General features: G+C 43.4%; 1 protein-coding gene across 1 annotated transcript in view; it reads left to right on the top strand.

The window, feature by feature from the left end:
- Window positions 1-12,664, top strand: part of Efl1 (elongation factor like GTPase 1) — a 125,544-nt gene that overhangs the window by 12,833 nt on the left and 100,047 nt on the right. The window contains exons 5-7 of the mRNA XM_052762949.1: window positions 6,737-6,870; window positions 8,058-8,195; window positions 9,666-9,880. Coding sequence (XP_052618909.1) covers window positions 6,737-6,870; window positions 8,058-8,195; window positions 9,666-9,880 — 487 coding nt within the window. The remainder of the gene's footprint in view (window positions 1-6,736; window positions 6,871-8,057; window positions 8,196-9,665; window positions 9,881-12,664) is intronic.

The raw sequence follows: 12,664 nt of genomic DNA, 5'->3' as shown, positions 1-12,664 counted from the left end.
GCCTCTAAGTCAGCCTTACCGTGCAGTCATGTATGTACATGACTCTTTTTCTACCTGAGGTCTCTGCAGTTTTCTCCCTGGCCAAGTTTAGTACTATTATTCTCTCAAATGCTCTGATGGCATTTTTTTTTTTTTTTTCATTTTTCGAGACAGGGTTTCTCTGTGTAGCTTTGCACCTTCCCTGGATCTTGCTCAGTAGACCAGGCTGGCCTCGAACTCACAAAGATGCGCCTGCCTCTGCCTCCCGACTGCTGGGATTAAAGTCGTGCGCCACCACCGCCCGGCTCAGGCCCTGCATCTTATAGTCATGACACACACTAGCAACGTGAGATTTGCAAGAAGATTGGGCCTCAATCTATGACTCCCCTTTCAGGGTGATGTAGCAGAGTGAGGTTCCAGCAAGTAAAGGACCGTGATCGTGTGGAGGTACAGCTGCTTGATTAATATCGGAACAACAGACATGTGAAGAGAGGACTCTGTGATGTGAATGTTGAGGATGTAGCCACAGTCCTGATAGCTGGTGTTGGACTGGGGTTATACTGAAGAAAACCCAAGTGAATGAAGTAAACCATAAGCCGCATTTCAGGGTCCAGTTTGTTTTCCATTGGAGGATGATCCCGAGAGGGCTTTTGGAGGGGTTTATACAGCAAAAGCAAAGCCTCTTTTGTTCATGACTTCTAAGTCATCAATCTCTCCTTCCAAAACCTCACTCTTGATACTCCATCTGAGTCTCCACCGTATCTCTTGGGTGACCCCAGTTATTCAGTGTCATCTTCCTTCAGAATGCCTGAGAAACAGGGCCCTGAATGCATCAGCAGGGATAAGTTCAAGAAATTTATATCATATATAAATATATATGCTGTAATATGTCTACACATAGAAGATAGAATGTGTCTTATGTTTTATAATTCTGTCAAATAAGCTGCTAGATTTCTGTTGTAGTTACTACCTGAAATAAACAACTTAAATAAGAAAGATTTATTTTGGCTCAGGAGTTTGGAGGTTTTGGTCCATGCTGGTTTGGCTGTGGTTGAGATGGCATATTGGATGGGCCATGTAGTGGAAGAAGTGTCTCACTAGGAAGTGAGAGAGGAAAAGGAGGCTGGAGTCCCACCAGCCTTTTGGAGGGCACTCCCTGGGTGACTTAAGACTTACCCTGGGCCCCACCTGTTAAGGGTTCTGCTGCCTCTGCATAGAGCCAAACTGAGGACTAAGCCTTTGGGAGATATGCCAGATCCAAACTACAGAGTAACTATTAGTTGATTTGTCACAAAGCTTTATACATCGATTTAAAGTCTCCAGGGACGGTGGTAATGTGGAGATAGTGTAGCCTGTGGAGGGAGACCTGCAGTCATTCTGCGGCTGCCGTATAATTTATGTATATAGTTGTGACTGTGACGTCTTCAGGAGTGTGCCTCAGATAACTCAGTTTCTGCTATTTCAGTCGGGTAGACTCAGTATTCCTTTCCTAATACACTGACATATGAAAAATATACCTGCGCCAAGTCAGATCTTCATCTGAATGGTGAGTTTCTCCCTTGTGGAGGAAAGTTTTCTCCTGTCTTCTTCCTGCGCTCCAGTGGTTACCTTTCGTGTTCTGGAAGTGAACTGCTGAATTCCTTGCAAGTTCTGTCCACAGAGGAGCTTTTAGCCAGGTGCTGGTGACAACTTGGTACTGCCGGAACAATTGCCCATGCCATCTTAAAGTGAAGGGTGTGGCAGAGTGTTTCCCCACTCACCCATTAGCAGAAATTGAGAGATTTCTACCATAATTAACTTCAGATTGTTGGACTCTCTTGCTCTCAGTTGCTGGGAACGTAAAAAAAAGTTTGTCTTTTTAAGTTAGGTCAGTCCCCTGAAATGAGAGGTTTGTTCAGAACGCTGGGGGAGAAGGCAGCAAGGGTTCTGTCCCTGAATGCTGCAGCAGGGATGGATCACTGTGGCAAACTGGAAAGTCCCCATCATCCTCCTGTCGCTTTGACACTTACTCCAGCAGCATCAGAGAGCTCAGGAGGAAGGATTCTGTTACAGATTGGAAAGAACATTCAGCATACACACAAAACTTTTAATTTATAGTTCTCATAAAAATTAATTCCCAAAAAAATAAATAAGCAAAATGGGCTGGGAGTATAGCTTAGTTGGTAGAATGCTTGCTAGCATGCACAAGGTCCCGAGTCCGATCTTCAACACCACATCATGGTCTGTTTGTGTGTGCCTATAAATCTTAGCGCTCAGATGGAGGCAGGAGGATCAGAAGTTCACACCTGTTCTTGGCTATGTCGCATGTTCAAGGCCAGCCTGCAACACATTCGATCTTGTCTTTCATATTATGTGTGTGTATGTATAAGTCCTATAACATTTTTTACATTTTTAAAAGTTTGATCCTCAGCTACACATTAGTGAAAGACCTTTAATAAATAGGTTTTAAAAAGCAGCGCTGATTAAGTCACAGCAGAAGAGCTGTGCTTGTGGACTTCTCTCTACAGGATGTGGAACTTCTTTTCCCCTGCCTTCAAAACTCAGGTTGAAGTGACTTTGGGAAGCTTAGGATGGAAGAGGCATCAGAAGAGGAGCTGGAAGGCCTGGCTCAGCACAGCTGCCTGTGTCAGCTGTTCACTGGCGGCATCACTGCCTCCTGCCCATTAAATACGTTAGAGAAGCTTCTGCTTCAGCACACTGATGCGCTCGTTTATTACGGCCATCTTTGGACATTTAACATGTTCGTGTGCTGTATGCCGCTAGGCTACCTGTGTCACCCCTAACATGTTTGTTCATATACTGTTCTTTTTCAGATTGTAGGTTTTTCTAATAAAACACCTGGTGTGACACTAGCATTCTGGGCCCTCTTAGAACTGAATCTGCCCTCCCTCGAGTGAAGCTCGCAAGGTCTGGACTGGATGCCCGGTTAGGCCGACATAGCTAGGTGTGTGTTCGATTCTCTCAGAGTCGCTAGAAGGTCTGGAGTCCCACTAAGGAGTAAGAGCCGAGGTGGCCCGAGGTGGCTGTATAAACTCGTGTTTAGAACGCTGAAGAAGCTGACAGAGGCCCAGACTCTGAGACTTCTTCTCCAAGGACGGGGGAGTTCGGCAAATGAACAGGCATGTCTGGTTCCCTACCTGTGAAATACAGTCTGGGACACAGACAGAGCGGACTGTGAAACAGCAGTGCATGACTTTGGCTAACTCTCTTACTTTTGAGGCCTTTGGGATGTTTATGCCGTGAAGGGTTAGGCTGAGAGAGTGCTGAGTGGTCAGGTCTCCCGGTTATTGCTTTGTTGGCCAGGGTTCTGGACCATGCTGGACTTGCTCAGTTTCCTTTGGCTTATTTGGTTGAGAACATGGTGCCTAATCGAAGATGATGACTGGAACCAGGCCTAAGAGAGCTGGTTGTAAAAGGCTTCATCAAGACACAGTGGGCCACTGGTCCAGGCGCTGCTGAATAGTGATTCCTTGGATAGAGGGAGCCTTGTGTGGTGGGTTCAGCAGAGCTCTGAAAATTTGCCTGAGAAGGCTGCGAGGCGAGGGGAACGGTGTGCTGAGGAAAGCAGTCTGTTGTTAGCCAAGAGCAGTTTTTGTCCACTGAAGCTCCAGTGCACTTGGGATTCCTCCTTGGAGCCCAGCTTCTTAAATAGTAGCTTGTGAGCCCACATGAGATGACCTGACTAAATAGGGAAGTAGTGAAAAGTGTGGTGATGGCAGCACGGCTCCTGGATGTGCAGTAACCAGGAAGTAATTCAAAGTCAAAAAGGAGTGTGGTGATGGCAGCACGGCTCCTGGATGTGCAGTAACCAGGAAGTAATTCAAAGTCAAAAAGGAGTGTGGTGATGGCAGCACGGCTCCTGGATGTGCAGTAACCAGGAAGTAATTCAAAGTCAAAAAGGAGCTGGGCGGTGGTGCCGCACATCTTTAATCCCAGCACTCAGGAGGCAGAGGCAGGCGGATCTCCGTGAGTTCGAGGCCAGCCTGGGCTACAGAGTGAGTTCCAGGAAAGGCGCAAAGCTACACAGAGAAACCCTGTCTTGAAAAACCAAAAAAAAGTCAAAACGGAAGAAAGCCAAGGAGTCTGTGGCAGCGCTCCCTTGAGCTGCATCCCCACAGCTTTGACCCTGAGCGCACAGTGTGTACTTCGTACATGTCACCATGCCACACGCTGCCAGTGGATGCTGCCTGGGATGCCTCGGCTCATGCCAGAGACTGTTCTACATTATGAATTCCAGTGTTTTTGCTGTACACGTGAAGTTGTCTCCTTTAATGGAAACAGATTAGTCATCCCTTCTCAGGGAAGTATCAAATCAGTATATCTTTGGATCATATTGTGTTCGAAGTTTTTATTTTAAATATCGCTGCTTAAGATACGACTTAGGTTTCCCAAAAAATTGTTCACTAAGTGTTGGCTTGGAATTTAGACAGAACTCCCAACTATTTCTGAAATGGCTCTAAACATATTTCTGACATTTTTTTTTTTTTTTTTTGGTTTTTCGAGACAGGGTTTCTCTGTGTAGCTTTGCACCTCTCCTGGAACTCACTTGGTAGCCCAGGCTGGCCTCGAACTCACAGAGATCCGCCTGGCTCTGCCTCCCGAGTGCTGGGATTAAAGGCGTGCGCCACCACTGCCCGGCATTTCTGACATTTTTATAGCAGTCATTTATATGAAGTAGTGTTCTTAGCAATGACAGTTATGAAATCAAAGTATTAATCAGTTCTGAAAAAAAATTGAAGATGCTATGTGCCCTTTACTCTCCCGTATTTAATTCCTGATATAAAACAAATCAGTACATCTATCTCATTAATATGCACATTTGTTTTGATTGTTGATAAGTAGTAAAGGTATATGTATACTAAAGAGATGTTTTAAAATAAATTGGTTTATGAGTTCTTGTCAGTAAATGTTTGGTCTGTACTTCCTGTATCCTGGGGGAGGTGTAAACATGCCTTGGGTGAAAAGGGATCCTGAATGGAAGATTTAGGCAGGTGACTGAAAAGCATAGGGAGTCAGGTCCTAGCAATCCAGCAGCTTACCATAGTGGAGTCTTGGCATGTGGAGGGCAGCGTGCTGCCTGAGTTAGTGGTTGAAGGTGTGGTCTCTGAAATTGAATGCTTTTTACAACTCTCAGCTTCTGTTTATCCATTTAGACTGGTTTAACCCTACAAACCTGGAACTTGAGATCCCTTCCAAGTTACAGGCATGTGCCACCCTACCAGGCTGCCTCTGCCATTTAGATTGCGGGACTCAGAGTGAGGTTCTAGCTGGATGTTCTAGAGATGGGTATTTTTATGTGCTCTTGTATCCATCTCTGAAAAGGGGGCTAATATTGTCTTCTGCTGTGGAGGGCTGAAAAGAACAGTACAGACTTAGAACAATGGCAGGTACGGAAAGAACAATATGAACTTAGAACAATGGCAGGTACAGAAAGAACAGGACAGACTTAGAACAATGGCAGGTACAGAAAGAACAGGACAGACTTAGAACAATGGCAGGTACAGAAAGAACAGGATAGACTTAGAACAATGGCAGGTACAGAAAGAACAAGATAGACTTAGAACAATGGCAGGTACAGAAAGAACAGGATAGACATAGAACAATGGCAGGTACAGAAAGAACAGGATAGACTTAGAACAATGGTAGGTACAGAAAGAACAGTATAGACTTAGAACAATGGCAGGTACAGAAAGAACAGGATAGACTTAGAACAATGGCAGGCACAAATAGGTGAGCCACAGATGTTAGCTCTGACTGTGTATTTTCTGTGCTACTTTACCTTTGCCATTTCACACTAAGTTGTTGGAATTATATTCCAGAAAAAGTATTTATATGGTCCATAGATTGTACCATTTAGCCTTGTGGTAATTATTTAACTACTACAATTATTGTAATTATTGTAGTTAATAAATATGAAGTGAAGGGGAGGAACACAAGTAAAATATTTATGTCTGAGCATTCAAGGAATTGACTTGACTTTAAAATTGTACCAGATTTGGCAGTAATGGGGGTGAAGTGCAATATTCTGTAGTGTCATTATTATTCACATGGTTTACTGAATTGTGTCACTGTTGATGACCAATTGTCCTGGTGTGTCTGGAGCTCTGATGGGATGTGTGAATTTTAGTGCTGAAACCAGACAATGACGAGACGTCCCCACACTCTGAGTTTCTGTTTGTTGGGATATTAAAGGAGATGGTGTGAGCACGTCCTGCACTACCTGGCACGTCGTGTCTGCCCGTCACGTCTGCCCCTCACAGTGTTGTGCAGCGTAGATTTGAGTCTCACTGTTGGTTTTACAAAGTCACACACTGCTCCTTGAGAAAGTGTAGGAGGAATTTGAATTTGGTAACTGCTTAATGTTTTCCATAGATGTTTGAGGCCTCTTTGAAGACCTTTTACTCCTGGGCCCTTAGGCATTAGTTTCTTTCCATCTCAACTAACTAGTGATTAAAGTGAGAAGAGAGGTATTTCTCTCATAGGGATAGTTTAATAATCCAATACGTGTTTGGTGCATTAAAAGGCTCCAGCACAGTACCAGGTACACACCAAGCTCTTGATGAAGTTCTTTAATGTTCACCGTGGAGGCCGTTTGGAGTCCACATGTACAGTGGTCAAGTTGGAATGATAGCTGCCGACTGAAGGTCTGGCTCCTGTAGCTTGGTTCAGTCTTGTCTTAGAAGCATCTTCCCAAGTCTCCAGGGAAGAGGATTGCATGTGTGCATAGCTGAAAATGTGTCTTCAATTTTTACTTCAGGTAATGAGGAGTACCTGATTAATCTGATAGACTCCCCTGGACATGTGGATTTCTCCTCAGAAGTATCAACAGCGGTTCGCATTTGTGATGGATGCATCATTGTGGTGGATGCTGTGGAGGGAGTCTGTCCACAGGTGAGATCTATGGTCCAAAATGGTCTTAAATTTGACTGGCTGCAAGGGGAGGTGTAGAAGAGGAGACACTGTTGATTGCTGTGTGCTCTCGACAGACAGTGGCTTTTATATTTGACATCTGGCAATGTTGCAGTCTGTGATGAAGTTTGTCCCAGAGTCTTAACAAGATGGTAAGAGATAGCGGCCACGCGTGGATAGACATGTCTGTGGTATCTCTTTAGAAGAAAGACTGGCAGAGGCAGGAGAATGTTGAGTTTGAGAGGGATCTGGAGGCTCTGCTCCACTGGGAAAGGTTTCCAAGTCATAGCAGGCTGTTGATAGCATGATATGGAGCTAGCTTTCTCCTAGACGGGACAGTTCTCTTCTACTGGAGTCTCAGGACACATGTGCACTCACGCATGCGTGCATGCATGCATCCTTCCTACTTGAGGAATTTTTCTACTACTCTTCTACATCCTTAATCCAGTGTTCTTATCCTCAGCAAAGTTCCAAGAATTTACCATTAAGGCCAGATCAGTGTGTAGCTCTTGTGGCAGTAAAACTCAGAAAGGCTAGTTTATTTCTCATAACTTTTTTTTTAAACTTTCATCTCATCTTAAAAAACAAACAAGCAAACAAAAACCCAAAATCCAAAGTCAATTTTGAATTCTCCTTAGTATATATGTTTTCTTTTAATGCTTAAAAAGGAAGAACAATAAAAGGTTTAATTCTTCAAATGGAGGAAGTTTAATATTCCAGGAAGATGTGCTCTAATTATCATATGCCCCTGTGTATGTTCCCCCGAAGCCACAGGGCTCTCAACTTGAGAAGTACAGCCTTATCCTGTGTGGTGTCTGACATCTGACAGGATGGGTGAAGTGGAGATACCTGGCTAGGATAGCAGACTAGTGGTCATGTGGAAGACCTTAGGATCAAGGGGGGCGAGTCCCTTCTGGAACTGTTGTACTTCTGACCTATATGCTAGAGTGGTAGGCCTTTGTTTTATAATTCTTTAAATTTGTGGGGTGGGGGGGGCCTACGTGTACTCACACACGCACTTGCAGAGAGCCTGGTAATCATGTATGTACATGTAGTTTAGTCTGGGTTGTTGTAATATAGCCTCAGAATGTGTTGGTTATTAATTGAGATTTTCTTATGTGCCTTAGTCTTTGCAGATCATGAGAGGTTTTTTTCTTTGTTTTTATCAGACACAGGCAGTTCTGCGACAAGCCTGGCTTGAAAACATCCGTCCTGTTTTAGTGATTAATAAGATAGATCGCCTGATAGTGGAGCTAAAATTCAGCCCACAAGAGGCCTACTCTCACCTCAAGAATATCTTAGAACAGGTATAGTATTCTTCAGTACTTTAAAAATGGGCTGAAGGCTGTAAGAAAGGGTGGAATATGAGGTACTATTGGGGGAAGTACATTTATTTGAAAGTTTATCACTTAAGATTCCTGTCAATTAGAGTCACCAACTATGCAGAGGGAACAGAACTAGTGTGCTCTTGGGAGTTGCCTCTGTTTCCCAGAACCCATCAGTGTCAGTCTTGGACTATAGGCTCTCGTATTTAAAGTTCTGTAGTTTGGTTCTGAAGTGAAGTGATGTTAAGAGGCTGTATGGTACTTTTGTTTTTAGATGAAGATTTGTTTAGACCTTGATTTGTTTGTTTAGCAAACATTTGTGTAGATATATGCAGTACCAAATGCCCATCGTGTGTGAGGGGTGATAAGTGTAGGGTGGACACAGCAGAGTCCCTGTTTTCAAAGAGCTCCCAGTGTAGTGAGTGAAAGGGACAGGTGAGACGTTTGAGGACAACCAGGTACCCCCTTGTGATTTCAGAGCACAGAAGGGAGCTACTCAACCCAGTCTGAGCCAGAAAGGAGAAGACAGTCTCACAGTGAGACCATGAGATGGAGGAACCATAAGTGTTTGTCAAGTTGAAAGTTAGAGGAAGAACATTTACAGGAGACAAAACAAATGTGTAAAGTCATGGAGCCAGATAAAGTCCGGGCAGTGTTTCCATCAAGGAGATTGTTTGTTATAGCTGAAGAATTGAGAGATCATGATACGAAGTGATAAGAAATGAGACCTGGAAGGAAACAAAACAAAACAATACAATGTAAGCCTTGCATTTTAGCGAGGCTATGTCATCCAGAGGAATTTAAGCTTCTTGAAGATCAGCATGGATACATTTCTTTGCTAAAGAGAGGGAAGACAAATGTAGGGCATTGAGAGGTACGGGGTAACCAGTCTAGCTCCCAGCACAATACGAAGAGCTGAAGACATTTCCTGCCTTGCAGAAACACTGAGGGAATGTGCTTGCCAGGATGAGAGGCACAAGAAGAGCCAGCAGCATTTGTGGATGTGAGCAGGGCGGACGTTAGGATATGGGAAACTTGTAGGAATTCTGAAAGCAGGCTTCAGTTATCACTCTGCAGGAGGAAATAAGATTACTCACTGAGATGAGATACTGGGGAAAAGGTTGAAGAGTGCTGGGAGCTTTAAACAGCTGATACGGGAAATAGGAGAAGGAGTGATTAAAGTTGGGGATTTGGATAGGATGAGTTTTTAGTGAAACTCCCCAGGATTAAAATAATCCACAAAGATGGCCCTTTAGAAGCCTTATTGGAAGCCTTAGGTTTGTTGGAATTTAAAAGACTAGGTTGATATGTGTAAGCTATTTGTTGATTATAATGTCACCCTAGTGAACTCAGGCTCCGACAGTGGTTCTGGCCTTAGCAAAGGTAGACAGTGTCCCTCCCATGTGTGCTAAGCATATGAATGACACTCTGCCATCTCGTCATCTCTCCTAGATTAACGCACTCACAGGAACTCTTTTTACTTCTAAAGTCCTAGAAGAGAGAGCAGAGAGAGAGACAGAGTCCCAGGTGAAGACCCACTCTGAACAAGGAGATCAAGTGTACGACTGGAGCGCGGGCTTGGAGGACGCCGATGACTCGCAGCTGTACTTCTCTCCAGAGCAGGGCAATGTGGTGTTTACCAGTGCCATCGATGGCTGGGGCTTTGGGTGAGTCATTCTGCATCTCTGGCTCTTGGTAATTATAGACCATTTAACTCTGTTTTAACTCTGTTTTGATGTGACTGTAATTTTATATCATTATGAGAAGTAATACAGTGTAGCTGAAGTTTTCCTGTGTGCCGGCAGCCGGGACAAATCTCTCCCACTTGTGTCCTCCAAGTAAACACACTGAGACTTACATTACTTATAAACTGTATGGCCATGGCAGGCTTCTTGCTATCTGTTCTTATATCTTAAATTAACCCATTTCTATAAATCTATACCTTGCCACGTGGCTCGTGGCTTACCAGTATCTTACGTCATGCTTCCCCTCATGGCAGTGGGCAGCGTCTCCTGCCTCAGCCTTCCACCTCCCAGAATTCTCCTCTCTGCTTGTCCCGCCTACACTATACTTCCCGCCTGGCTACTGGCCAATCAGCGTTTTATTTATCAATCAATCAGAGCAACACATTCACAGCATCCCCAGCAATACAGAGTTATGTTGTATCCTCTGCTCAGTGTCCTGCCATGGCTCATGCTTACATTGTGAAAAATGGTACTACAGTGTCTCTTTCAGAACAGTAACACGGACACGGTCAAGCCAGAGAACACTGCATCATCCTGAAACTTCCACATAAAACCTGCGTAGTTACATCTGCTTTGCTCCAAGCCCTGCATAACCAAAACTGAAAACATTAATGTCTTTCATTCCTGTAATGTGCTATTTTAAGAATGTTAGAGAAATTAAGTCTAAACAGTATGCTATAGAAATGGAGCCAAATAACTTGTAGCCTTTTAAAATGTCTTTTTTACTCAGCATAATTTTCTAGATACTAATTCAAATTGTGGCACCTATTAAACTTGAGTCGTCCTTCTCTGAAATGCGTAGAACCAGAAGTGTTTCATAGTTAGGATTTTTTAAATATCGACATGTACACAGAGTATCTTGGAGATGGGACTGAAGCCGCACTCCGGTATTCACTTATATTATACACACGGCCTGAAGGTAACTTTACCCAGCATCCTAAGTGCAGCCGTGTTTTGACTAAGGCTGAACATAAAAGGTCTTGGGGAATTTTCTACCAGTGGTGCTGTGTTAGTCCTTAACAATTTGTAGATTTTAGATTTTTGGATTTAGTGTGCTCAGCCCATAATAGTTGGTCTTTCTTCTCCCTCAGTAGTATCCTATTGTATACATTTACCATAGTTTATCCATTTACCCACTAAAGAACATTTGGGTTTTTTCCAGTTGGGGCCATTATAAGTATATATGTATGCCAGGCAAGCACTCTACCAACTAAGCTACATCTCCAGGCAGTAAATTTAATTTGTAAAGGAATTACCAAACAGCTTTCCAAAAGGCTTCTCCACTGTACATTCCCACAGCGGTGCCTGTGTGGTCTGCTTCATGATTCGGTGCCGTCACTGCTGTCATTGTTTTTATACGTCTCTTCCTGTCCATTTGGTCTGGTGTATTTCTGCAGCTGAGTTTTGAAAGCTCTTTGTAAATTGTAGGTATGGGGCCTTTGTCTTTCGTGTGCTTTGAAAATATTTCTCCTCGTCTGTGGTCAGATTTTGTATCCTCTTGGCTGTGTCTTTTACAGAGTAAAGATTTTAATTTAGGTGAGTCAGTCTTCGTTCAGGTTTTTATTGCTGTGAAAAGACACCATGACCACAGCAACTCTTATAAAGAAAACATTTAATTGGGATGACTCGCTTATAATTTCAGAGGTTCAGTCCATTATCATCATGACAGGGAGCATGGCGGCATGCAGGCAGATGTGGGGCTGGCTACATCTTGACCAGAAGGCAGCAGGAAGTCGCCTGACTCTTTGGGCAATATCCTGAGTTAGGAAACTTAAAGCCCACCCTCACAGTGACACACTTCCTCCAACAAGGCCATACTCACTCCAGTAAAGCCATACCTCCTAATAGTGCCAGTCCCTGAGATTATGGGGGCGAATTACATTCAAATTATCACAATCAGCTTACCACTTTTTCTGAGTTTTACATTTTGAATCAAATTTAATAACTGTTTGCCTACCTGAAGACCCTGAAGATTCTTTCCTTTTTAAATGTTTTTATTCACATATATTAATTATGTACAGTGGGTTTCATTATGACACTTTCATACATGTACATAATGTGTTTTTATCATATTCACCCTCTCGTCCCCTTTCCCCCCATTATTCCCCTTTCTCACCAGCCTCTCTTCCGCTTTCATGTCTCTTGTGGCTTTCTTGTTTACATTTTAAGTTAATAACTTCGTGTAAAGCTTGTGGCTTGGGTTGAAGTTGACTACTCTTTTATTCTAGTGCCATTGTTGGAAAGCTTGTCCCTCCATTGAGTTTCTGTTGTACCTTTGCCAGAGCCCCTTGGAGGATTCTCCCACCCTGACCTGAGCTTAGTTTCTCTTGGCAGTGTCCTGTGTGTTTTAAAGCTTTTGCTCATCGATGAGCAAGTACACTTATTTTTATTCCAATGTGAAGAGAAGTTAATATGGGAAAAAGCTGTGTCGAGTATATACATATGCTAGGCATTGAGTTATTCACTTTATTTGAGTTATTTGATTAAATTCTCACAACAATCTTTGAAATCCATCCTATTATATAAGGGTCAAGCACTGAGGATTTGTTCAGCTTTGCTCAGCTGCTAAGGGGCAGAACTGATGGTGATATTAAAGCCAACTTTACAACCTTATGGGGTCAAACTGTGGTCCTTCTCTTAGGTCGTCCTTGTGGGTTAGACCCTGACTATGTGCATGCTGGGGCTATTTTTAACAAATTATAGATT

This window comes from Peromyscus californicus, unplaced genomic scaffold (assembly GCF_007827085.1).
Source record: "Peromyscus californicus insignis strain IS unplaced genomic scaffold, ASM782708v3 Scaffold_4__1_contigs__length_199733344, whole genome shotgun sequence".
NCBI lineage: Eukaryota > Metazoa > Chordata > Mammalia > Rodentia > Cricetidae > Peromyscus > Peromyscus californicus.
The sequence above is the reverse complement of the archived record's forward strand: the minus strand, read 5'-3'. Positions and strand labels throughout refer to the sequence as shown.